A 26224-nucleotide genomic window follows, 5' to 3' on the forward strand; every position below is an offset into this window, starting at 1 on the left:
CACATAGATGTTGTTGTTGGCACGGTGTGATGGGTAGCATGCATATGTTTTGTGGGCTGGAGAGTGGACAGCAAATCTCTTTTTCAACAGTAGCATTAGAAGTAGGTATTGTTATAAGTCAATAACACTTAGGATCTGAGAAAAATGAGAATGTGCTTATGCCCATTCAAGTTTATGCTGTTAATGTTTCAGAGGTGGACAAATTCAGGCCTGACATGTTAGGATTTGCAGTATTAGGGTCAGTAGAAGATAGTCTAGTTTGAAACTGGCAATATTTTTATGGGTTTCTTTCTCATTGTCAGTACAAAACCCAACATTGAGTGCACCTGTGCAGTAGGTAGTAATACCCTAATCAGTAAAAGGAGGATGATAGGCATTTGTTTTGTTATGCCACTTTGGGTAGCAAAGATAGTTGTCAGGGCATACATTATTTGCTACGAATCCAGTTAGTTCCAGCTTATTTAATTCATGAACTGAAGTTGTTCATCTTCCTGATTATTCTCATTCTTTGGTTTCTTAGAGCTTCAGAAGGTGATGATAACATGGTAAATGATCCAAGAGTCGCTGCACAGTTACAGCTGATACATGAGCCCAAGGCAATTTTGTGAACATCTGCGTGAGACCAGTATAAAATATATATATATATATATATATATATTTCAGTCTCTACAAGGGAGAATTCTTGGCACAGAAGATTGCTAAACTTTATTGCTTTCTCTACAGTAGGGAGTATTTAAGAGGAATTGAAAGATATGAGGGTTTTGGGTTTGAAACTAGACTTCGCTGCTTTCATAGGCATTGGAAGAGGTGCCTGAGTAAGGAAAAATGAATGCTGAGAGTGGATATTTGCCATTTGCATTGGTAGACACTGACTTCCTATATATATATATATATATATTAGCAGTGAAATGGATTAATTGAGAACATTTCCCCTAAGGCCTGAGGAGCAGCTCTTTTTCTCCTCCTTGGATTCCATTCTTAACCACAAAATAATAATAATAATAAACAATAGACCAAAACAAGCATTTGTATTGAGAGAAATTTCAGGATTTGTTTTGTTTTCATTTTAAGGCTTGTGAAAACAAAAAATAGCCTTTTGTAAGAGTCTTGGTTGACCAGCCTTTATGAGGGTTGTTAACTCATGACAGTAGTTCATAAGCACTTGACCTGGGTCAGCAATTGACTTCAGCATGCTGTAACTGCTATCAATTTGTTTGAAAACAGTTTTTAAAATATCCTAAATAATTAATAACATTGATTTTCTGTTAAACCCAGTGATGTGATTATGGGTGATTACTAATGTCACCCCTGAATAGGAGTGAAAATTCCCAAGAAAATAACCTTGTAGATAAGGTCTTTTTTTTTTTGCAGAAATTTTTTTGCAGAAATCCTACAGAATTTTTTTATGTGCCAGAATGGTTATCCAGTTCTGTCCTCTTGGAATCACATTACCGGGTTACCTGCCTTTTTGTTTGTTTGTTTTTTTGAATGTCCTGTCTCATCAGTAAAATAGAGCACTGGGTTATCTATGTTGTGTTTTCAGACATAGTCCCGCACTGTGGCAGTGAACAGGATGGGGGTCCAGCTATGAAGCACAAACTCTTTTTGTATGTGTATTGGTTTGATCAAAGTTACGTAATTACTGCTTTTGTTGGTCATTAATCATTCATGAATAGAGGCCTTTTTAGGAAGGAAAAATGTGAATCTTCTTACAACACAAGCCAAATCTTTTTACTAGTCAAAGTATCAGTCTAAGAATGGTGGCATTGTTTGTTCCCACCAAATTGCCTGTTCAGAACTGTTATAAAAGTGCAAGTTCTGCTTGGTGTGCAGTCTTAATTAATGAGGAACTACACATCTCCATCTTTTCTTTTCTAAAAATAAGCAGTGACTCTGGCATAAGCTGTTCTGAGAACTAAAACAAAAGTAGTTTTGTATACATTAACTCTTTCTTATGTAATTCCCACTCATTTCTGAAGTGTTTTTGTTCAAGTGCTGCAATAGTTCTGATCATGGAGCTTCTGGTGTTTTTTGCTTTGCTGATACAATCTCTGGTTTGGTGAGTGGGAGATAAAACCTGAAAACAGGCATCAAAATAGTGTCTTCAAATTAGAGAAAATATACGATGCTAAGGGAAGATATTTCTTTCCTGACAACCTTCTTTGCCTTCCCAGGAATTTCCTTTAGCCACTCTTTCCATATTTTCTTAAGAGTTCCTTTCTTTGGCAAGTTCTTATCTTGACTCACTTCTACCACTTTTTTTTATCCATCAAAGCAGGATTGTCTAGTCAGCATGAGAAAATTTCAGAGATGAGCTCAATTTGCGTATACAGTGTCTAAAACAATCTGGCACTGCCCATTTGAACCCTTCTGTCCCCTGCAAACCTTGTTATTTGAATCTAAGTCACTTAAGTCTTTCATCCTCTGTGCATAGATTTTTATAGAGATTTTTCTTTCCTCATCACTTTGGTTTCTCTCTGGATTCCCCCCAGTCAGTGCACCTCTTGTACTGACTGCTGACCAGAACTTAGTAAATAAATGTGTATCCAGAATTTGTATGTAGAACAGCAGCCAGCATTATGACTTACACATTGGCATGTGTGTACGTTTCCATGGAATTTGTAACTTTTTTTTTTCCAGAAGAGGATGCATGCAGTTTCAGACTCCGGAAGGGGTTTGGATGTCTAATTATATTGGAAGTGTCCAAGTTAGAACCTGATGTCTACATTCTTTAGACAGTTTTAAAGCTCTCAGTCTGTACAACCAGAGAGTAGTTTTTTGTGGCTTTTGCTACAGCATAGTATTTCTTTTTAATCTTGTAATTGGAAAAAAAAAAAATCTCTGGATAAGAGTTCTCTGCTCTTGAAGGCAAGGAGGTAAAGGTGATGTAGTATTGTTGTTATTGTGATAACGATTACATGTTTAGTGTATTATATTACTGGTAAAGAACAGAAATCTGTTTGTAGCAAACTGATGCTTGAATTCTTACTTTCTATGCAGACTGCATCCTCAGCTATTAAAGGTGCTATCCAGCTGGGAATAGGATACACAGTAGGAAACCTTACATCAAAACCAGACAGAGATGTTCTTATGCAAGACTTCTACGTAGTGGAAAGTGTCTTCCTACCCAGGTAAGGACAAGCCTATTCAAATTACTTTCTTGCAGAATTTCATAATGAAACTCTACCTAAATATTTCAAATAAGGATTGGTTTACAATTCTGACAAAATGGGGTTGGAGTAAGCTTGAGGTAGGAGAACTTGAAAATGCTCCTGTCTTCATGTTGTCGTTGAAAATAAATGTAGGGAGAAAACTGGGAAGATCACACTTCAACTGAAGAGTTGAGGCATGTTTTATCTAGAGAAGGAAAATAATTGTTACACTTTCAACTAAATGAGTTGTTAACTACAGTTGAAAGTGATTGATGGATCTATACACAAGCAAGTATTATGTCCAGCATTCACAAACATAGTTTGGGCTCTAAAAACTGAGGATAGTACTTGCAATTTTGTTGAGGTGTTATCAAAATTGATGCAAATTCCAGTCCCACAGGGTTAAGAGTAACATAAGATGTTAGCTTTAGTATAGCATTCTAACCAGGATTTTAGCCTATGACTAGGTTTGGCTCTTAGTAGCAGACTGCAAGTTGTGCACCATTACTGCCTTGCATATAGCAATGATGATGCAGAATCTGTAATAATACAGTTACACTGATAAGAGAAATCAAGGTCATCTTCATTTGGTGGGTTTGGAAGCTGATGTACAGTGTCATGTAACTTCCAAGTTACATATGGTACGAACAAATAAAGCAGATATAGGAAAATAGGAAACATATGTTTCAAAACCAGGAGGATGTATTCTATTTGGTGTTGTCTGGACTTGCAGAATTACTAAGTACTAGTAGTGTCCATTATTTTTTAAGGAGATGGTATCTATGCAGTAATTCCTGAATTTGGGAATATTTTAAATCTTTTTTTTTGAAGTTTGGTTCATTTGCAATTTGAATGTTACTTCATAAACTGTTCCTAATAATGTTTAGAGATTATTAATGTCACTAAACAGGAACTTAAACTGACAATGAACAAAGTAATTGTAGTAGGTTGAAGTTGATCTCCGCTGAAGTATATTTTCTAGTTTCAACTTCTGATTTCCTCTGAACTGAGATATCTTTTAAGGAGTAGGGGCATTTCTTATGTGAAAAGAAGCATTTACATTACATTTGTAGGAATCAAGGATATCCCATATCCTGTGTTCTGTTGTTAACTGTAATGTCTGTATGCAACTTCGTAGTCTTTCTCTTTGGGATTAGATAAACATCGATATGTTGTCTGTGTGCATGTGTTTTCATACACTGTAACTTCAACTTTTTCTTTGTTAAAGAATCCAAATTTCAACTGAGAAATTTGCATATCATGTAAATAAGTGTATTCTTTGTTCTGAAAAATGGAATGAGCCATCATATTTGTAAACTATGCAACTGTGACAGCTGTGCAGGATTCTGTGGTTGTTTGTTTGGCTGTGATACTGACTTTGTTGTTCATGAAACACAATGAGATATACATGATAAAACTGTTTTATTATATAGCCAAGTTTTTTGGGAAAAAAAAAGTCTAATCTGTATCTCTTTTAACATTGTTCCAAAAGCCAAGTAAGATAAAATGGTTTGTAGTCACCTATGAAACTTTCATGCTTGTACACTCAGAAAAGAGATTTCTCTGTTTGTTTGGTACTGGTTTTAAGGGAGAACTAAGAGTGATCCCTTGTGGCTGAGAAAGAGAACAAAGACTGAAGTAATAGCCTGTTTGCAGTAACATGAAATTTATCATAAAAACTTTAGTAGCACCTTTCTAGACAGATACATGAAAAAAAAGAAGGAAAATGATATGAATGAAAGAAATGGCTGGATCAGCAAGTGGTCTGACTTCTTGGTTTTGAATAGCTGTCTAGTAAGCAGGAGTACGTAATATAGTAACTCATCTTGTCTATAATAAAGAGCCTTTCTACACATAGCCCTCGCTGGTAATACTTTCTCTAAAACTAAGAATTGGCTATCCATAGCAGTCTCTTAAAAACAACCATGACACTTCATTTCTTAAACTAACAAACAAATTTCACATTTAAAGTTTTTCTCTTGTCTTCACATAACATGCACATTCATCTAAAGCATTTTTGATCCAAGGTGGTATTAATTTGCATAAATCATAATAACTTAGTATTACATGTAATGATACAGGCTTCTTTCCTGATGGCCAAGGGTGCTGGCATTTTGAGTCTTTAACGGTGGCATTATATGGATAATTCCTGAGTCATATCTGTAGTTGGCTTCATTACCATAGTTGGAGGTAAAAAGATAAGGTTACATGTCCTCTCTGGGTTCTTTTTTTTTGGCTTGGACTGGTCAGGGTTGAAAGACGTAAGTTCAAATTAGTTACATCAGCAGATGCAGTGGGCTGACTACTGTTGGAAGGTGGTGAGCATCCAAGAGCAAGCTGAGGTGAAGTAATCCTTTTGCCCAATACCTGCAGCTGGACGAGAACCTGTCAAGGCAGTGCATCAAGCATGGTGCTGAAAGTAGTAACCAAGCAAGAAGCAACATTTTTACTCTTGCTTGGGGTATACATAATTTAGCTGCAACTCCAGGTAGGGTATTACCTGATATTCCCCAGTGACATCCAGATTTGGCAGGTGTGATTTGGAAAGAGAAGTGAGAAAACAGTTGTTTTGCACAGTTGCAGGCACACCTGCTGTTTTAACAGCAACATGAACATTGTCTTAGTGCCTGTGATAAAATAGGCCTGACCTATGAGAAATGCAGCGAAACAGCAGGCTGTGTTCCAGTGAGCAAAACAATATCATCTGAGCTGTTTTAGGGAAAAATAGCTAACAAGCTAACAGTTGTTTATAAACTCAATAAGTGACCAAAGAGAAATAGTCTCTGCATCTCCCTCAACCCCGAAGTAAACATCAGTACTGTCTGTAGCCCAGCTTTGGTAACCATAGGAAAACACTTTCAACACAGTTCACAGTTAGTGAAGGAGGGAGGAAAGAGGCAGGGAAAAATGGTCAGTTCAGAATCGAATATAATTGCACTACATACTGTGGGAGCTGTTGTAAATCGGGATTAACCCACAGATTGCAAGTTATGCCTGGCTCAGAGTTACTTTGTAACTGTGTTTAATTGGGTTATAGGTTATCCCAGATTCATTTAGATGTTTGTTTCAGGAAGTGACTCTCAGTGAAGTATGGGTATCTTAGCAGAGTGAGTGGATTTAAATTGCAAAGTTGCTTGCTTTCATTTGTACATTGTGGCAACTGTGGAGGTGGGAAAGTGCCTTTGGTACTTTTTGCTTCATGTTTTCCCTTTTGTGACTTTCCTTTTTTTTAATAGGGAGTTTATACTGTGTTGCTTTTGGGAGTTAAGTGAAGTATTAATAGGGGTTGCTATAAAAGGGTGTATTTAGAACTACGGTCCAGACTGAGTTCAAATGGCACTATGCAAATGTGCCCTTTCCACAAAAAAAAAAGAAACAAATGCAGTTTGCAGTGACCCAGTTGATTCTGAAGATACGACATCTGAAGTCTCAGCCTAACTCCCTGCATAGGCTGAAACCACAGGGGAAACTGCTTTTAAATACTGCTTTGAAAATATAACAGGGATGTGCTTATCTACAGCAACAATGGCTGGAGGATTCAGTGGGAAAGCTGTGCATCCTGCCTGCTCTCTCTTCTCCCTCCTCCGTCCCATATTTCAGCTGTGTGGGGCTTTTTCTTGTCTTCCTGCATTATGCTCAGTGCCCCTGGCCTCTGCTGGAACCAGTTCATCTCTTGGTGTCACATTTTGTTCCCAAATCAATCATTTGTGCAAAGTGGATACGGCAGTATTTTGACAGCTATCTAATTTAAATTCGGAGCTAGTTCCAAGTAGTGTGGCCATGGTTGGAAAGCCTTGGTGACAAGCTAACCAGCCCAGCTGTGTCTGGCAGTGGTGGCTCAAGCTGGTCGCTGCGCCATGTGGCTGTGCAGCTGCCTGTGAGCGGGGAATGTGGGCAGTTTGCTAAGCAATTCCAGCAGACACTTAATAGGTAGGCACATTTTCTGCAGTGGTTTGACGAGCCACTCCATACTGTCAGCCAACTTTGGCTAGTCAGTAGTCTGCAGCTTCAGAAATTCAGAACATTTGGAAAAAAGCAGTATGTTTCAGGCTTCATCTCTTCTTGTTTTCTCAGATACAGGCCACTGCTAAGCACAGCTGTGTCTTTGACCTTTTTGCAGCAAGCTGTTAATCAGTCTTGTGCACTTCCCTCACTAATATGCTGTATTTTCAGGATCTAGACCCTGTATGTTATGAACACTTGCTGTGGTTTCTAATTAAAATATTAAGTCTGTTACATGTTGTTGACCTGAATGTGCCCTGCAGCTACAGTCATCTGTATGAGGAACTGGTTCAATTGCAAATTGCTCTCTTCTGATGCTAATGAAAAGATTATTCAGTGCTTTCTGCTATTTAATATCCAAAGGTTAATACGGTGGTACAGTAGCATTTGAATGACAGCCCAAATCAGTAGTGGGAAGTACTAAGAAAAGTAAAAGCTTGGGCAATGTTTAGGCAGTCTGGGTTTTACCCTGCCTCAGAGACTGTCTTCTGTCTTCTGGTATGTTTTTTTCTTGTGAAAATGAGGAAAACTGACACTTGGCCTTGGAAGTGTCTTTGTACCAAACAGGTATCATAGGTTTTGTGATGGGCCGAACAGTGTCTCTTTAATTAACGAAGCATAAAATACTCTGAAAGTTACATGTGAATAGATTCAAATGTTCGTATCAACACTTAGTTGTTGTGTGATTTATGTGAGCGTATCTGTTTCCAATTGGGCAGTTTCACAAGACAACTAAGAAGGCTGCCTTCCACCTTTTATAAAGAAATACTCTTTTTTTAGTGCTTCAGTCACAGAGATATGCAGGATGACCCAAGTTACGACACACTTTTCATGGTTTGTGAGTAGAGTGACAGCAAAAATAGGAGGAAGCAGTTAGTTTCCTGTTTCAAAACAAATAGTATTTGAGACGGTGATACTGTGGCAACAAAAGCAAAACCCACATTCATTGTGAACTACTGGTCTTGCCCACTTCTGTTAGTATCAAATTCTTGGTAAACCTGAGATATCCTGGATACTTGTGTGGTTACATGACCTTATAGACCTACTTACCTATTCTTAAAGGACTCTGAGATCCCTTGCATTAAATGCATCTCCAGTTGTTTGTTAAATAGTCATATCATCATCATAAGAAAATGTCTGTGTATTCAGCTGTTCCACAGATACCACTGGCTTGACTTGTTTTGAAGTTATTTGCAATTCACAGGTCTACTTTACAGCTGCCTTTGCAGGGGACTGCTTAGCATAGAGTAAATAGTAACCAAAAATATAGCAAATACAGTGAGAAGCAAGGATATTACCACTGGACTTTATCCCACAATGTGAAAAAAGCAAACACACACCTATTTGTACAGGTAGCCATAATACCTATTTCTACTATATGGGAAACAATTGTTTCCCTGAAATAGTATGTAGGAAATGAATATGCCAAAGCTGTGCCTGAACTACATTAGCACTGGTCTATGAGTATGTATTTGTTGTATACAGTTAGTAGCACTTGAACACATTTTGATGGGTTATAAATGAGCAGCTTTTTCCAAGAACAGTAGCACTGAGATTGGATACTCTTTGCCAGTTTTTAATGCTGGGAGCATTTAATATTAGACGTTTTATTGTGATTTTCAGATTTGAAAAAAAAGTTACTGTCACATGAGAGAACTGATATTCTTCTCTTCTTTTGTTCCTTCTCTTTACCCTTTTTATATACAAGAAGGGTTATGTGTGGATCCACAACTATACTATGACTATTTCTTTTGTAAACAGCTACATCACAGAATATTAACGCTGCTCTTTGCTGAATGCTTGTTGTCAAGAGATGCAGCTCATCTTCCCTGCACCTTCAGATAAGTGTGCTATCTCATGAGCACTTCCCACCAGGGAGAGGCCACAGAAAAGAAAAGCTGCCAAGGAACACGTGGGTGTCCTGTTTAGCAGAATTTTTGCAAGCCACAGGGTTAGCCATTGAAAATATAATTGGTGTTAGTTCATTTTTAGTTTGATATTGCACCACCTACATTTAAATCAACCCACATCATTTACTAGAAGAAAGGTTAAGATGCACATACTGTTATTTAAAAATATATGTATTTCATAGAATCATGGAATTGTTTGGGTTTGGAAGGAACCTTAAAGATCATTTAGTTCCAACCTCCCTGCCATGGGCAGGGACACCTCCCACCAGACCAGGTTGCCTAAAGCCCCATCCAGCCTGGCCTTGATGCCCCATCCCTGGAGGTGTTCCACAGCTTCTCTGGGCAACCTGTTCCAGTGCCTCACCACTGAGTGAAGAATTTCTTCCTTACATCTAATTTAAACCTACCCTTTTTAAGTTTAAAGCCCTTACCCCTTGTCCTGTCACTACACTCCCTGGTAGAGTCCCATCCCGTCTTCCCTCTTACATACTTAAAGTCTGCAATAAGGTCTCCCCAGATCCTTCTTTTCTCCAGGCTGAAAAACCCCAACTCCCGCAGCCTGTCCTTGCAGGAGAGGTGCTCCAGCCCCTTGATCATCTTTGTGGCCTCCCCTGGACTCGCTCCAACAGGTCCATGTCCTTCTTGTGCTGGGGGCCCCACAGCTAAATGCAGTGCTCCAGGTGGGGTCTCACAAAAGCAGAGCAGAGGGGGAGAATCGTCTCCGTCGCCCTGCTGGCCACGCTGCTTTTGATGTGATATAGTTGGCTTTCTGGGCTGCAAGCGCACATTGCTGGCCCATGTTGAGCTGCTTATCCACCAATATCCCCAAGTCCTTCTCCTCAGGGTTGCTCTCAATCCATTCTTTGCCCAGACTGTATTTGTGCTTGGGATTGCCCCATCCCAGATGCAGGACCTTGCACTTGGCCTTGTTGAACTTTATGAGGTTCTAACAAGCCTGTCCAGGTCCCTCTGGATGGCATCCCTTCCCTCTTCACCACACAGCTTTGTGTCATCAGCAAACTTGGTGAGGGTGCACTTGATCCCCCTGTCCATGTCACTGACAAAGACATTAAACCGTGCCAGTCCCAATACTGACCCCTGAAGAACACCACTCGTTACTGATCTGCACTTGGACATTGACCACAACTCATAGAGTGCAGCCATCCAGCCAATTCCTTACCCACCAAGTGGTCCATCCATGAAATCCATGTCTCACCAATTTAGAGACAAGAATGTCATGGGGGACAGTGTCAAATGCTTTGCAGAAGTCCAGGTAGATGATGTCAATTGCTCTTTCCCTCTCCACCAATGCTGTAACCCTGTCACAGAAGGCCACCGGATTCGTCAGGCACGATCTGCCCTTAGTGAAGCCATGTTGGCTGTCACCAATCATCTCCTTATTTTCCATGTTCCTTAGCATAGTTTCGAGGAGGATCTGCTCCGTGATCTTGCCAGGCACAGAGATGAAACTAACTGGCCTGTAATTCCCCAGGTCTCCCTTTTTTTTTCCTTTTTAAAAATAGGGGTTATGTTTCCATTCTTCCAGTCAGTGGGAACTTCACTGGACTATCACAACTTCTCAAGTATGATGGAGAATGGCTTAGCAACTACATCTGCCTTCAGGACCCACAAATGCATCTCATCAGGTCCCATGGACTTGTGCGCCTTCATGTGCCTTAAATGGTCTTGAACCTGATCATCTATTATACAGGGTGGTTCTTCATTCTCCCAGTCTCAGCCTTTGCCTTCTGGGGCCTCAGCCATGTGGCTGGAGCTCTTGTTGGTGAAGACCGAGGCAAAATAATCATTGAGTACCTCAGCCTTCTCCATATCCCAGGTGACCAGCTCTCCTATTTCCTTCCAGAAAATGTTAATTTTTTTTATTTTAGATATTAAAATCTGACTTGCATAGGTTAAAATGAATCTCTCCTTTTTGTTCTAACTACCAGTCTTCTACTTTTGTGTGGTCTTCAGGAAAGATTATTAAATTACCTCATAAGTTGCAATTGATTCATAAACTTTCCAAAGCCTGTGTTATTTGTCATAGCTCATGTACAGAGACTAGACTCCCTCAAGGTTGCAGGAATCAAAGCTGGTATTAAAAGTCATTTCTTTTTCCTGGTAGATGTGTGCTCTAAACTACACGAGAGGAAATTTATATGATTGCCTTCTTTCTTTATGGAGTGCATTTCTTTTATGTCCAAAGCTCCATTTTGTAGATTAGATTTTCTCCAGCAAATCTCAGGTACTCTTCTTGATGTGCTATACAGACATAGCCATACCCTGGGAACTACCTAGCCTGATTAGAAATTATAATACGAAGTACTTTGCACATATTCTTTAATCCAGCCAGAGTGAAATGCACATGAATGAATGAGTGAATTCCCCAGCAAAATGCAAGCAGAAAGCACAGAATAAATCATTTTGGGAACTAATAGAGTGGGAGGTGTATTTTATTTCTTGAGAGAAAACAGAGGAATCTTCTTATTTTATTATTGCAATTTTTACGGTGGGTTGAGTTAATGCACTTACCTGGAGGCTTGCTTTTGCCTGCAAATAGTGTGCATAGCATCCTTATCTATTACAAGTGATTTTTGGGTAGTTAGAGGATACACTGTGGACAATTTCATGTCAAAGTAAGGTAGAGATGTATTTACATCAAGAGTGAACAGAACAGTATGGAACTGTCACTGGAAACTGTCCTTTGCAGGTGAGAGCAAGGGCATACCTAGGCACAAGGATTTCGAAAGTTTTCATTATTGTAGGAAACTACTTGAAGTCAGAGTGCTTTTTCTGTTAAAAGCAACATTCATCCAGAAAGCTAACCAAGAAATCTTACGTTTTTGTCAAGCTTGCTTCTTACATCAGAGACAAGCTTACTATTGGCATCTTGTAATCTATTCTATTAGGCAAAGAAACTGAAATTATTCAATATGATCAGCAGAAACTGTAGCGTATGATAACAAACCCTGCAGATCCTTAGTAAAAAAAAGAATTTTTTAGTAATAATTTTACAAAGAATAAAGGAACTTATCTGCTTAGTGAAATGACTACCACATCTGTAATAAAGTAAGCTTATGTGCTGTTAGGTACGTGGAATTGTTCTTTGTGTCAGTGCTGTACAAAAATAGTTGCTCTGTTTTCCAGCTTTTCTGGAACAAATTTCCATGTACTATGCATTACAGTCCATCTCTGGAGCTATTAAGAACCTTTTTTTTTTTTTTTGACTAGTCGTCATTTTTCTTTATACTGTGTTTAAGAAATGGCTTGGGCCCATGATATTAGCATAGAAAACATCCTATCTTCATTCCTACCCTAGTGAAGTTTCAACAATGGGACGGACATGTTCTAGTAGAGGAAGGACATGTAATATATTTATTGCCGCACTTACACAAAAGACACTGTTAAGTTATAGCTACAGGAAGCAGATTTATAAAGGTATGTTCTAGAAGGCAGGAGGTTCATTATACAGTTTAGATGATAAATCTTCTGTGACAAGGATGTGATGTTTCATCAAAGAACACTTTGTTCTCTTCTTGTCTGCATCTTAAAACAATCTAATACATTTACAAATGTGGCCCCAAGTTCTCAATATAACTATATATTTATCCTTTGTCATCCCCATATTACAGAAAAATTCAGTGTCAATCAAAGCTTCATGTCAGGCAAGACTGGCATACTGAAAGTAAGCCTTTGTAAGAAAAAGCATTAGCCAGTCTTAACTATAAGGAAAAATACCACATTTAGCCTAGTAGCTTATTGATTTCTCTTTTTTAATATATCATGGAACAATAAAATATAGATGGATTTGATTTTAATACCTTAGAGTTGTTATATGTTAGACTATAAAACGTGCAAATGAGTTCATTAGGACTAGGCAGTCTTTGCCAGCTCTTAACCATGTGGTTTTGCAATCAAAGAAATACCGGTATTATATTGTCTTTGTATGCATCTTTGCTCAGCCATGGCTATCTTTTGACATGTGATTTCCAGCCAGAAATCAGTTTTGTTCCTTTATCTGTCTCCTATTCAAAAATCTAAAGAAAGTGCATTTCTGGAGCCTGAGAAAGCTTCCCGTCCAGTTCAAACCCTTTAGCTGGCAGCAGTTCAGTTCTGGTGGATTTTGGTGGTATGCACGCAGGGGCAGCTAAGTGGGTTGGGGTAGGCTTCTGTTATCACATTGTTATTTGGTAGGTGACAAGTTCATAGGACAACCATTGATTGTACAGAACCAAAGCTTTTAAATATGTTGATGGTAAGTTCATGATACGTAAGTCAGTCTTTGTAGGACATTTACTGAGAGTTCATTCCTCTTCACATTTATGTGAATTCCTGGAGTCTTTTTTTTTTTCTTTGAATTCTTTGTATATTCCTGTTGCTAAGCATATAGGTACATACTGCATCTCTGAATAATTTAATTAGGGTAAACGAAATGGATAAAGCATTGTCAGAGGAGCTTGTTTTGGCCACCATGTCCAGTATTATGGATTTTATTCTCAACTATTTATAAACCTGTGCAGACTGACCAAGCCTTGTCTTAATGCTGTTCTTGCTTGTGTTGAAATCATAGTATAGAATATTATTCTTCTGTTTAAAGCCTTTTTAAAATTTAAAATAAAAATTTAAAATTATATTAAAATTTAAAATAAAAACAGGCAGTTTTTAATATATATTTTTTTTCCTTCTGGCAACATCTTCCTGCCTTGTTCTTCAGCTTAAATAGCATAGTGTTCATCTCAAGAATCATACAACTGCAACCTAAACACACAGTGAAAGTGTATTTGTAAAACAAGGAAAAGATCTAAGAGGGCTACATTCTTCTCATGTGCTCCTTTAAGAAAGACTGTCTGCCAGATTGGTCACCACAGTAGTCTTTCTCTATGCCTCTTCTAGCTTGAATCTGTATCTTGTGTATAACTGCATACCATTTTCCAGAATTCCCCACAATGTGTACACCCTGTGTCCTTATTTAACTGAGCATGTAAGCTAGTGGTGGTTTAGACTGAGGCAGGAAAAAAATGCAATGTCACAGGCAAACAGAAAAAACACTTTAAGGTTAGCAATTCTAGTATGTCTTTCCAATCCTGTATTGCATTAGCAAGGAAGAGAGAGGTACCATAACTGTAATTAACCTGCAGAAGAAATTAATGCTTGGGATGGAGTTTCATAAATAGTCAAAGCTTGCTGGCACCAAAAAAAGATAGGTAGACCTGCTTCCTTAGCACTGCTCTGGCAATGCAGTGTTGTCCTCTTTGTTGTGCTTCAGTATTCTTTTGTACTGTCTCATTTTTTAGTATATTTTCATCTGTTTTGCATTTTTAGTGTTTTCAGTATCTGTCTATCTGACTCCCCTGTGAACCAGTTCAGGTCACCAAGCTAGTGTGAAGTTATGTTTTTCTGGGTTAACTTCCAAGCTTTTTGGAAGGCCTTACATGAAATGGGGTGACCCTTTCTGTGTTAGTAAGCTATTGGACTGGCTTACCCTGGATGGATGTGTGAAGTTGTAGCAGTAGCTTAAACATGGTCTTTATGAATGTGGAAATGATGGTGAAAAGACTAATGACTTGAAGGAGAGAAAAAGGAATTTGCTGGCAATGCTTTGCCTCTCACGGATATTTGTATTACATTGATGAGTGGTGATACATAAATGCACATTTGTCTGTGTTCATGACTCTTGTCTAGCAAGGCCAATGATTGAGATAGCTTTACATTTAAGGACGAGATTTACAGAAAGTTGCTAAAAATTGCTCAATAATAACTGGGTTTGTTTTATTTTCATTTTCAGTGAAGGGAGCAATCTCACCCCTGCTCATCATTACCCTGACTTCAGATTTAAGACATACGCACCTCTTGCCTTCCGATATTTCAGAGAACTTTTTGGTATCAAGCCTGATGATTATTTGGTAAGAGCTTGTAGTTTTTCAATGAGTTACGAATAATTATAATGTATACTTGTTTTGTACTGACAGAGGAGGATGCTTTAATGGTGCATAAATGGGTATAGATTTTGTGTGTGTAGTGTTTAATAAGTGAATATTTTTAGAGATTTACAAAAATCTTAATTCTTGGTCTTTGAGAAGATTCCTGGAAAAAAAAAAAAAGCCTCGTTAGTTGACTAAAGTAACTTGAGTATTACTGTTCATTCAGGTCATTGTTTCTGGAGAAGTTATAATCAATACTTGTGTGCAAGTGCTCTTCTGTTATTTAACTTATTCACTCTGTTAAATACATACTTGTCTGCAAACGTTCCCATCTAGCCTTGAGAAAAGTGGGATGGGGGCCTGAGAAAGAAATAGTCTAGTGTTTTCTTTTTTCCAGTATCGGTATACTTTGCAGACTTATTCCTCCTTGCTGTTCAGCTGCTTACATGAGAAAAATATTAAGTATTTGCTGTTGTCATAAGAGCAGGCTTTAGTTGGTGGAACCAGATTGTGCACTGCCAGAGACAAGGATCCACTTACATTGCTTCTCCTATATTTCTGCTTTTCAAAGGGTATGGTGAAAGGGAACAGCTGGATTGTTTTCTAGATGTTTGTCTCATGTCCAGTCAATCTCATGCTGGTCCACCCAGCAAATCAGAGTCCCTGTACAAGTTAGCAGTTTTGTGCATCAGTTTTATTGTTTTATTTACTTCTTCAGAATGTGTTTTTAAATATTTTTTGGTATTAATCATAAATGAGTTTCTTTAAACCAAAGGAATTTGAAAGAAATGCATTAAAAAAGTATTAAATGATGCTGAAATACCACTTAACATATTACTTCATTGACTTCAGTGTGTTTGAGTACATTATAAGCTTTTTTTTTTTTTTTCCCTTTGTGGACAATGAACATAAAAGCAAAATGTAGCTGCTTTTGCTTTTATTTAGGTTGAATGTGGGCATCTGATTTTAACTCTATAGCATCGTGTATGGATTTTGTATTACTAGCCCTCAGAGCAATACTTATGTGTAAAAGCAGATCATTCCTTTGAATTACAGATGTTAGTTGCTAGGAAATGTTGGGTTGGAGTTTTATAAAGGTGTCTTTATGTAACATGTTCTATTTTCTTTTACGGACCTGGAGAAAGACCAAGTATTCAGGCTGTGTTACCAGCTGCTCGAAAAGACTGTACTTAGTAGAGTAAAGCTACTGTCACCTGCAACTTCTATTACATCTAAAGAACTGTTTGCAGTAGCATAAATTAAAGATTACAGGAAGACCATACTTGCTATTGATGGAAATTTGTGCCACTCTGCTTAGCTACAAAATAAGTAATTCCTGATGGAAATTTCCAACTTGTTTTAGAATCCTTTTGCTCTCTGCACAGCTTGTCACCTTGATAAGTTTCCAAAGAAAAGGAGCAACTTTCTCAGAAGAGAGAGAAATGGAGAAAGCATGTTTTTCAGTGGTCAAAAGCTGAATGAATCTATCCTCCTGTCTCCATGCAGACAGTGTAGATGGGCATTTTAAAATTATTATTTATTTCCAAACTGGCATTCAATTTGGGCAGCTGTTAAGAAACTTCAGGAAGTATTTTTGATTTTTGGTGAGAGGGGAGATTTAAATTTCTCTGTACCACAGTGTCGGCACAGTGCATTTGGGTCAATGTGTCTGGGACACTTGTGCTGTTGCTGTATGTTCCCCTTTTCCTACCTAGGTTAAGGGAAGGCTGAGTGCAGTACTCTAGAGAGTTAAGAGTTAAGCAGTTTCAATATTAAGTGCCACCTTTTTTCTTTAAAATACAGAAGCATGTTTCCTTCAACAAACAGGTATTTTTTTTGAAATATAGTTGGAATTTTAGTGTTGTTGTAACTGATGCAGGTTGCTGTTACATTTATACTTGCTCTGACACCAAGTTAGAATTCATCTTTGTTTCTGACTAAATGGGCATCATACTGCAATCAGAGCAGGTTGCAGTCCTTTGTGGTCCAGAGGCAGATGTGATCAGAGAAGTCATTATAATCATAAAACCAAGCCATAAATCAAAAATCAAATAATAAAACTATTTTTAGTTTGGAACCCTTTTCCCTATTGATTGTGACCACACTATTGCTCCCAGTAGCACGTGTCAGGATCCTGCCTGAACAGTCCCACTTGTTTTAGTGAAATCTGGATCTGTCTGTCATGCAGTGACCACAATTCGCTTTCAGTATCTAAAATAATACACTTTACAGTAACAATGTGCAAACTGATTGTCCAACTGGGGCTGAAGAGAAAGTAAAGTTAAATAGGGGAGAGGATAAATTACAACAAGTATAAGAAGGTTTACGTGGTTAACTTGGAATGACAGAGCTCAGAGATTTACAGTTTTACCTTTGGCAAAGAGGTTGAGCTGTAATGCATTGTAAGAATCAGACTGGATGGCAATAATCAATGCATTTGAACAACTTACAGAATGAAATTGACACCTTGAATTGGAAACCTTATGTAGTGCTGACATTTTATACAGGAACTTTTTGATCATAAAGTCCCTAAGTGCTGTGGTTTGAGGGATTTTGTTACTTTTCATTTTTAATTTAATTTACTCTCCAGCAATTCCAGTTGCAAAATTAGGTGGGCTCTTTGTTTGGTGCGTAGACTTTTATTTTATAGGAATGAACTAAACCATAAAATGACCAGCAGACACTATAGGTTAGTAATTCTTGCTTATGCTAAACTGTGTTGTCGAACTTTAATGTTTAAGATAATTGGTTTCAAATGCATGCAACAACGAAAGTTGTTAATGAAGCTTTTTATATTTTGGCAAGAAAAACTCAGAGATTGTTATGCAACTGATGTTTCGCTCTGAAGGCTTGTGGCAGTATAGACCAGTAATGCTGTTCTATCCTTAGACTCCTCCTGCAATGCCAGGATAAATAGGGAAGATCTCTGTTATGAACTGGAACTGTGAACCGCAGAAGCGGAGAGAGGAACTGGCAAAAATTTTATAGCATGCAAAAGTTTTAAAAATTCCAAGCGTGGGAAAAGACTGAGCCAGAGCCACTGTAGGAAAATGCATGAAGTAGCAACTTGAGTAGATAGAAAGTGTGCTTCCTTAGATAAAGGTTTAAAAAAAAAAAAAAAAAAACATGCTTGTTACATTTTTGTGGGTCAATTTTCTTTGCTATCACAACTCTCTGAAATCATGGGACAGATTCTGGTTAAATTTAATGAAAGCCATTTTCAGCAAACAAAACTGGTTGGTAAGTTGTTTTTTTCCCATGGAATTGCTCAACTCATCTCAGGCACTGACCCAATAAACCAGGTATTTGTTACTGAAACAGTTACTCCTTTTGTTCTGATAAGAACAGAAGATGTACTGCTCTGCACAGAATAATTACCTGGTGCTTACATTGCTCACAATTCAGGGCCTGTGTAATTTTGTTTCTTTCAGAGACTGAAATCTTAAATTACTGGACTGTGTGCTAAATCTCCGTGTGTAAAGCTGCTGATATATAACAGAGGAAAAGATTGTGTGAATCAAAGTTTAATGTTATTATATTTTAAATAAACTCTCAAGTTTAATATAAACAGATTTTTCTATGGTTTTGGAGCTAAATATCTCTTCGCCACTTAGCTTGAATGGAACATAAAGTGTGAATTAATGGAGGTCTAATAAATGAACATGAGCCTCTGTGTGAGGTCTGGGTCTACTAGGAAAGAACAGTCCTCTGTTACTTTTTCCTCCGTAATGTGATCATAAATATTACTGTCTCCCTGTGGAAGAGAGAGCCTGTCTAAACATCCAAAGTAATGGTCCTCCAAAAAGCAATTTTTTGTACTTGCTGACATCTAGTTTTCCTGTTTCAAGCAGGCAACTAATCAGAAAACTACATTGGCAGTTTTACTGAGATTGTTATGCTAATGGTGTCAGCCCTAGCTGCACAGAAGAGGACTTGCCTATTTTCATGAAGTTCAATACCTGTACTTCCTGTGGCTTTTTGTAATGTACTTCCCACATGTGCTTCATAAACAGATGTGAAACGTGAACGGTTTTAAAGAAAATGTCATCTTAGGGCTTCTGCATTTGCAGTGCTGATGGTATGGGGATGGATTGTTTCCACCTCACTCGCCCACTTCACTCCTGTGAGAATTCAGCTGGTGAAGTGAGACATGGAAAAGGATTGTATGCTTAGCTTACAGCTGCTTCTTCCACAGCTGTGCAGCATGTCCTCAGACAGATTACTGTGACCCAGCCTGCCGTACAGTGGTTTTGTTGCAGTTGAAGCCCAAAGGATAGAGCTCCCCAATTATCCCGTGTCTATTTGCACCTGCAATTCTTTGTATTAAGCTTGTGTATAAGTAGTGCATGCATTGGCAATGAAAACCATTTTTTATTTCTTTCAGTATTCAATCTGCAGTGAGCCTTTAATTGAGTTATCCAATCCAGGTGCCAGTGGGTCCTTATTTTTTGTAACTAGTGATGACGAGTTCATCATCAAAACAGTTCAACACAAAGAGGCTGAGTTTCTTCAGAAGCTCTTGCCAGGTTATTATATGGTAAGTAATTGAAGACATTTTTCCTATCTTTATAAATCATTACCTGTATTTTTCCAGTTTCATTTCACACTTCTAAAGATTCAGTTTCATTTGATGTCTTCAAATCTTTCAGTAACTTTATCCATATTTGTCATATGTTTTTGACATTTTTTACCTTTTGACTTTGTACTCCCACATCCATAGAAAGAATAGATATAAATCAAGAATAAATTTAAGATTACAGTTGTTCTTTAGCATTCAAGATGAAGCAGAATATCATCTTCTGACTTGATACCAAACTTTGCTTTTCTAATAAGTTAGTGTTAAACAAAGATTTCCTAAATTTCTAATTCAACTTTTTTTCTCCATTTTGTGTTTGTCTACCCTCTGCATTTCACTCAGAGTGGACAAAGAAACTAGACCGGTCAGTTTCACTTTTGTTTCTGGACTGCTTCCATTTCTCATGTATTAAACCAGTGATGTTAAAACTATAAGTTGTTCAGAACTTAATTTTGAAGTAGAGCTTTTTTGAGAGCTAATGCTAAGTTGATTGTCTTGGTTTATGTTCATCAGGTATCAGAAAGGGAGACCATAAATCCCAAATAAATGTAACTAATATGTTCTTTTTTTAAAAATAAGGCCACTCAACATACATGTAAACAGAGATTCTTCTGGGCAGTACACAGAACTTTGAAGTATTAGGCTTGTTACTGTTGGCCTGATTTTCTTTTCTTTCTATGCTTTCTTAAGTAAACACTTGAAAAGTTACCCTCTCACTTGCACTAAAAATGAGGAATATCATCATTACTACAGTAATGTAAATTGGATTCAGTGTTTGTTTAAAAAAAATTAGTGCACTGACAGCATCAAAAAGAAAAAAGATGGCAGGTACTTCTGTTGTTCATAATCAGAATAATCATCTCAGCATAAGTTTGAATTGATCATTATTACAAGTAGATGTAAGACCACCTTATTTTTTTTTCTGAGGTCTTCATTCTCACTGTTAACATATGCAGAGGTTTCCAAAGTGTAAAACCTTAATCACTGAGATTGTTTCCTATGACAGTACTTTGTTCCTGTAGCTGTATGTTTTGACTTTAGTAATAATGCACAACCTGAAGTAGTTTTTCCCTTTCTTGGTTTTCATGCCGAAAACTGAGAGTAGTTGTGTTCAGAAGGAAGGTTTTTTGTTCTCATCTCTCTTGCCACCTTCTAGTTATTTTTTAACTTGCTGTGGAATTTGGGTAATTTCACACCTTCTATTCTGATGGTCAGTCATGATTCTGTTATGACCTCAGACTCATGTGGAGACAACCTGGTCATTTGGCACTCACCCTCATTGTGAAAAGCATGGAGACAGGGCTTCTGTTTTTCAGAATCCAGGTCAAAGCAATGAGAACTTTACTTGACCCAAACTTCTTCCAGCAGGTGGAATGCAAAGGTTGTTCAGGTCAGAATAATAAATTAAATCTTTGGGATATGTTTAGGTTTGGCCCAGTATGTGCTTTCATGGGACGTGGAAAAGTGAAATCTGGCATACAAGCGGAATCAGAGATTCAGTCATATTTTTCAGGACAGTGCATGTCAGGGAGTATGATTGTGGCAGTTTACACTAGGTTGGAACCACCTGGCAGGAAACAGTGTACGGTGGTAGCAGAATCCTATTTCTTTTCCTGTAAGACTTCTATTTACCCTTCACACTGGAAAGACAGCCTGGGTATGTGGTGCTCTGGGCTTCACAGTAGATTTGACCTATTATAGACCTCTCTTTCAGTTTCAACTCAGAGTAGTTACTTTCTTGTGTTTATACTAGCTTTCTGAAATTTGGGCCCACAAAGAAAATAAATTGGTCAAAGGAACTGTACTGAATAGGGAAACATGCCCTTTTTTCTTGCTATTTGTTAATGTCCTTTGGCATAAAAATCACTTTCTCAAGCATGTAAGTTTCTTTAAAATAAACATACTTAACAATATCTCTTTCTGTTCTAGAATCTGAACCAGAATCCAAGGACTCTCCTACCCAAATTTTACGGGCTGTACTGCGTTCAGTCAGGCGGCATTAATATTAGAATTGTTGTAATGAACAATGTTTTGCCACGAGCCTTGAAAATGCATTTCACATACGACTTGAAAGGCTCCACATATAAAAGGAGAGCATCAAGAAAAGAGAGGGAGAAGTCCAACCCAACATTCAAAGACTTGGATTTCTTGCAAGACATGCATGAAGGGTTGTATTTTGACTCTGAAACTCACAGCGCATTAATGAAAACGCTACAGCGGGATTGTCGAGTGAGTAAAAATATTGACTTTAAATTTTTGTGTTCACATCTGTTCTAGACTTACTTCAGCAAAACAAGGAACAAGACATGGCTCTCTGTGCTTTTTAACCTCCAAGTCCCTTTCCGTGCTTTTTAACCTCCAAGTCCCTTTCCGTGCAATTTAACTAGAAAAACTATGGCTGTCAAAACACTGATCAAGACTGTATTTTACTTAAATTTATTACCTACGATCTATTCATGGAAATACAGATTAATCTGGGAAAGTAGTTCTGTATAATTTTTATTATTTTTGTTGTTTTCCATTAATTTAGAGATTTTAATGATTTTTTTTCTGATGCACAGCAACAGTAGGACTGTTGTGATGTATGATAGAAGTGTATTTAGAGCTACAAGCTCTGTATTGCTTTGGTAAGTCTGTCTCTTTGTAAGTGGACAGGATCTAGCAAACTGAATGGAGAAGTGGTGTCTTGTGGCAGCAGTCTTAGTTCTGGAGCAAAGTAATTTCTTCCCAAGCTGAAAGGTAGTGCTTGATGTCCACATAAGATTTTTGAGGCAGGAGAGGATGTCTGCCATTATCCTTTGGGAGGAACTTGGTGAATGAAATCAGTGTCTCTTGTAGACAGAGAATAGTTTTAAAAATTGCAGTTTTTTTTTTTTCTGTAAAAGCAAAGGTAAGAAAATACAAAGTAAGAAAAAAGGGGAGCTATCCAGGTCTCTCAGGGATTCACAAGATTCAAAGGGGGATGTGGAAAGAAAATCCAGCTTTGTCTAAGGGAATTCTAACAAGTTGGTGATAAAACAGCAGAATGGGTAGATTGAACTCATTACACTGAAGAGGAATCCTGAACGTCAGTTTGTTGTTCACTGCCACCTGTGGTGTAAGATGGAAAGTGTTGGTTTTGCATGAGTAGTACCTTTTGTTTAATTAACACAGAAGTCTGCAATGTCTTGTGCTAGGTTTGTAAAGCTGGGTGACCTAACATTCAGCTGCATATTCAGCGTGAGACATTTATCTAACATCAAGCATTGTTCTTTCTGTAGCCTCTTGCAGTGAGCATTTCCTGAGCTCCTGCCACGTATGATAATACAGAGTGCATCAGTAATTCACATCTGGGGATTTGGACACCCATTTGTGCATTCTCCCCAACTTGTCAAAGGTTACTTATGCAGTGAAAGCATGGGAGGTAGTCTATTATGTGGAAAATAATAAAGAATCTAGAAGAGGGAATGTGATTGTAAAAGCAAGAATCAATCATTTAACTGTTGCATATAAAGGAGGACTCTTACAGCTTCTTTGTTAGAAAGTGTTTGTAAAATCTTGGCATGTGTTATTTGAGTGCTGAACTAAACATCAGCTTTTTCAGTGTGATTAGTGTGCAATCTTAAATCAATAACTCAAATGTTAGCCTGGGGTTCTTAAAGGCCCAGCTAAATGTTACTGTTATAAAAGAAAAGAAGAAAATTATCCTTAAATAGTGTGTATGCATGAATACATACGTCACATATATGCTACATATAGCATGTGTGTGTACATATATAATGTTATATACGTATGTATATACAAAAAATAAAATGTAAACCAACTTTTATTTTCTATTTAAAGAAGCCCTGCTCTGTGTTGTAAAACAAAGGGAGCATATTTCACATAGCTGAATTTGCTTAACAAATGAGGTTGGATCTACCTGCCTGCCTTGTACTGCTGCCTTTAGCAAGTTTAGAAGCACTCTGTGCATTTCGAGAAAAGTTTTGCCACTGCTTTTTTCTGCCCACGTGGTATTTGGATGGCTATTTAGCACAAGTGATAACTGACCTAGTTTTTCATAGCTTCAAAATTTTAAGTAATCTCTACTTTTCCTTGTACTTCAAAGAAAGAAAGTTAGTGTAGACATTGGAATTAAGAATTCATTGAAGGGAAGAAATTATTGATCTTTCCAGTATTTCAGCACTCAGCCATTGTCTTCTCTGTTGCTTAAGTTTAGGCTGTATTTTCACGTTCGAATTTACAATCAGAATAAGTAAGCGATGCTTTTTATTCTTGCTTCTTTAATATAAACATCCCCAACTGGTAACTCCTTTTCTCCTTGTGCCGCATCACTAAGCAAGAGTCCTGGCAGACCCTTCTGGTGGCAACAGAAAAGGTGATGAGGGTCTGCTGTCACTGTATCACCCACCCCATGCTGCAACAAGCCTGCGTTCTCCTTGGTCAGCCTTTTAGCACTGACGGAGCAGTAGAAGCTCTTCTTGCTTTCCTTGGCACCCCTTGCATGTCTCACCTCTAGCTGATTTTTGGCTTCTCTGACAATACTTGCTGTACCTACAAGCCAAGGCAGTATGTCTCAATTCCTCCTTTGTAGCCTCTCCATTTTCCCCATCCTGTGTACTGCCTTTTCACATTCAAGCCACGCTGTGGCTTCCTTGCTTAGCCAGGCTGGCCTCCCGATACATCTCCTCAGCTGGGCTGCTGGAAGACCCTGAGCTCAGTACCCCGGAGCTGTACTAGCAGAAAAGGGACTGGTGGGACATGGCTGAGTATTAGCTGTCATGTGTCACAGCTCTCTGTAGCTTTGATGAGGAGATGTGTGTGACCTGTCCACTTAAAGGATGGAGCTGAGGGGCTTGCGGTGATCTGCCGCAGGCTGCTGCTTCCAGCGTCCACTCCAGATTCTCTGCTTTGGGACAAGTACAGGTTGATAGTGTTCTCCATCCAGCTCCTGCATCCCCTGCTTGTCATGTTCACACTCAAGGCGGAGGGATCTGAAAGCTTCACTCACATACTTTTTTGCGCTTTTTGAAGCATATCTAAATGAAGAATTATAACATTTTAGTGTTCATAAGGATGTAACATTCTTCAGTTTATGGTACAATACAAGTCATACAATTGAAAATTTGAACTCGCTTTCAAATTTCAGACTATCATAGAAACTTCATATAGCTATCATATTCTTGTGAGCAGGCACTATTGTAGCTACTGGGGGCAGGGAGGGAATACAGCCAAATGGTACTAGTAATAAATGTTTCACTGGCCTGAACACCTTTTTTGAAAATGTTATATTTAAAGCCTTATTCACTTCAGAGTGCTTTAATTTCTAAAGCCAATGTGCCCGTATTTTGTACAATGGTAAACATTGAGAGTATTGAAAGGTAGTGATTTAAACTACCTTTATAACTATTCTGCTATTAATCTGTACTTTATTTTAACAATACTGCTGTAGTTACTCTGATCATTTTGTAACATTATTAAAAAACAAGGCAGATTCTCCAATTTCCAAATAAAATTCTAGTCTTACAAATAATAACAGAAGCTGTTCCACTCATGAATGAAACAAAGAAATAAAAGCTTTATCACTAAGCAAATACAAAGCAAAACTAAAGTCAATAAAGGTATTAAAGACAGTTTACAGTGCATTTTTATTTTTTTAAAGGTACAGAAAATTCAACTCCACGTCGAATTTACCTCTCTTGTGTTTTCTTATAAACACCTAATCCCACAGAAATTCTTTCTGTGCGTAGTAATACTTAAATATGGATAAAGGCTAAGCTATGTCACTAACTGTAGTTTTAGGTAAAAGTAACATGAGCATGACTTAGTTTGTATGAGAAAGGTTAGAAGTGAATTAATACTAGTATTTTATTTTTCATAGGTGTTACCAAATTGAAGGCATCCATTATTATATGCTTGATCTTTACTAGAGCTCTTAAGCAATTTCATAAATACCAATTACCTCTCTTCTGGACAGAAAGCATAGGAGAAGACACCAGGACTGTCCTTTGGTACAGAGAATTCACAGTCCAAACACACATGTAACAAAGGTAGTCTTTTGATGTTCACATATAAAAATTAGGAGTTTTATGGATGTACATGCCAAAATTACTGTAGGAAAGGCTCACTAGAACATCTCATCAGGATTTGGTCCACCCTTAATTTCTTTCCTGTAGACCCTTAAAATGCAGAAAAACTATTGAACTAGTAACTGTTCATCAAAAGGAAAAAAGAAGGAAGTACCTTTAAAAACAGGCAGTGTCATGATTGTGCAGAGATACTCTTTTACAAACTCATATAGTAACCCAACAAAGTACATTAGTGCAACTTTAAACAGTAAACATTAATTTTAGGAGAACAGGTATTTACAGGATTTTTTTTTTTTATTGTAAATCTTTGCTGTATATATGTGAGTATGTGAAGCATGTTCTTGAATGTCAACTAGTCACATGCAGGAATTTGGAGTATTCTATTAAAAATAGTCTGGTGGTGTTTTCCATTTCCATCTGCTGCTGAATCCAACAAAATAAAATTGAAAAGGGCTAGTAAGGGTTTATGTAAATGCAGTTTGCTGTAGTAACTGGACAAATTGAAAAGATTTTTACAAATAGTATTCCTTTTGCTCTTTACTTTGCTATTAATGTCTGCTCAGTAAGATGTTTATCTGTGTGCGCTCTGATAACC

General features: G+C 37.8%; 1 protein-coding gene across 5 annotated transcripts in view; it reads left to right on the forward strand.

Moving 5' to 3' along the window:
• The window catches only part of PIP5K1B (phosphatidylinositol-4-phosphate 5-kinase type 1 beta), a 109489-nt gene that overhangs the window by 48600 nt on the left and 34665 nt on the right, over nucleotides 1-26224 (forward strand). For all 5 annotated transcript variants that reach the window (XM_066988262.1, XM_066988264.1, XM_066988265.1 and 2 more), the window contains 4 exons: nucleotides 3001-3131; nucleotides 14850-14967; nucleotides 19370-19522; nucleotides 21491-21790. In XM_066988262.1, the coding sequence (XP_066844363.1) occupies nucleotides 3001-3131; nucleotides 14850-14967; nucleotides 19370-19522; nucleotides 21491-21790 (702 nt within the window). The remainder of the gene's footprint in view (nucleotides 1-3000; nucleotides 3132-14849; nucleotides 14968-19369; nucleotides 19523-21490; nucleotides 21791-26224) is intronic.

The sequence above is a fragment of the Anser cygnoides genome, chromosome Z (genome assembly GCF_040182565.1).
Source record: "Anser cygnoides isolate HZ-2024a breed goose chromosome Z, Taihu_goose_T2T_genome, whole genome shotgun sequence".
Classification (NCBI taxonomy): Eukaryota; Metazoa; Chordata; class Aves; order Anseriformes; family Anatidae; genus Anser; species Anser cygnoides.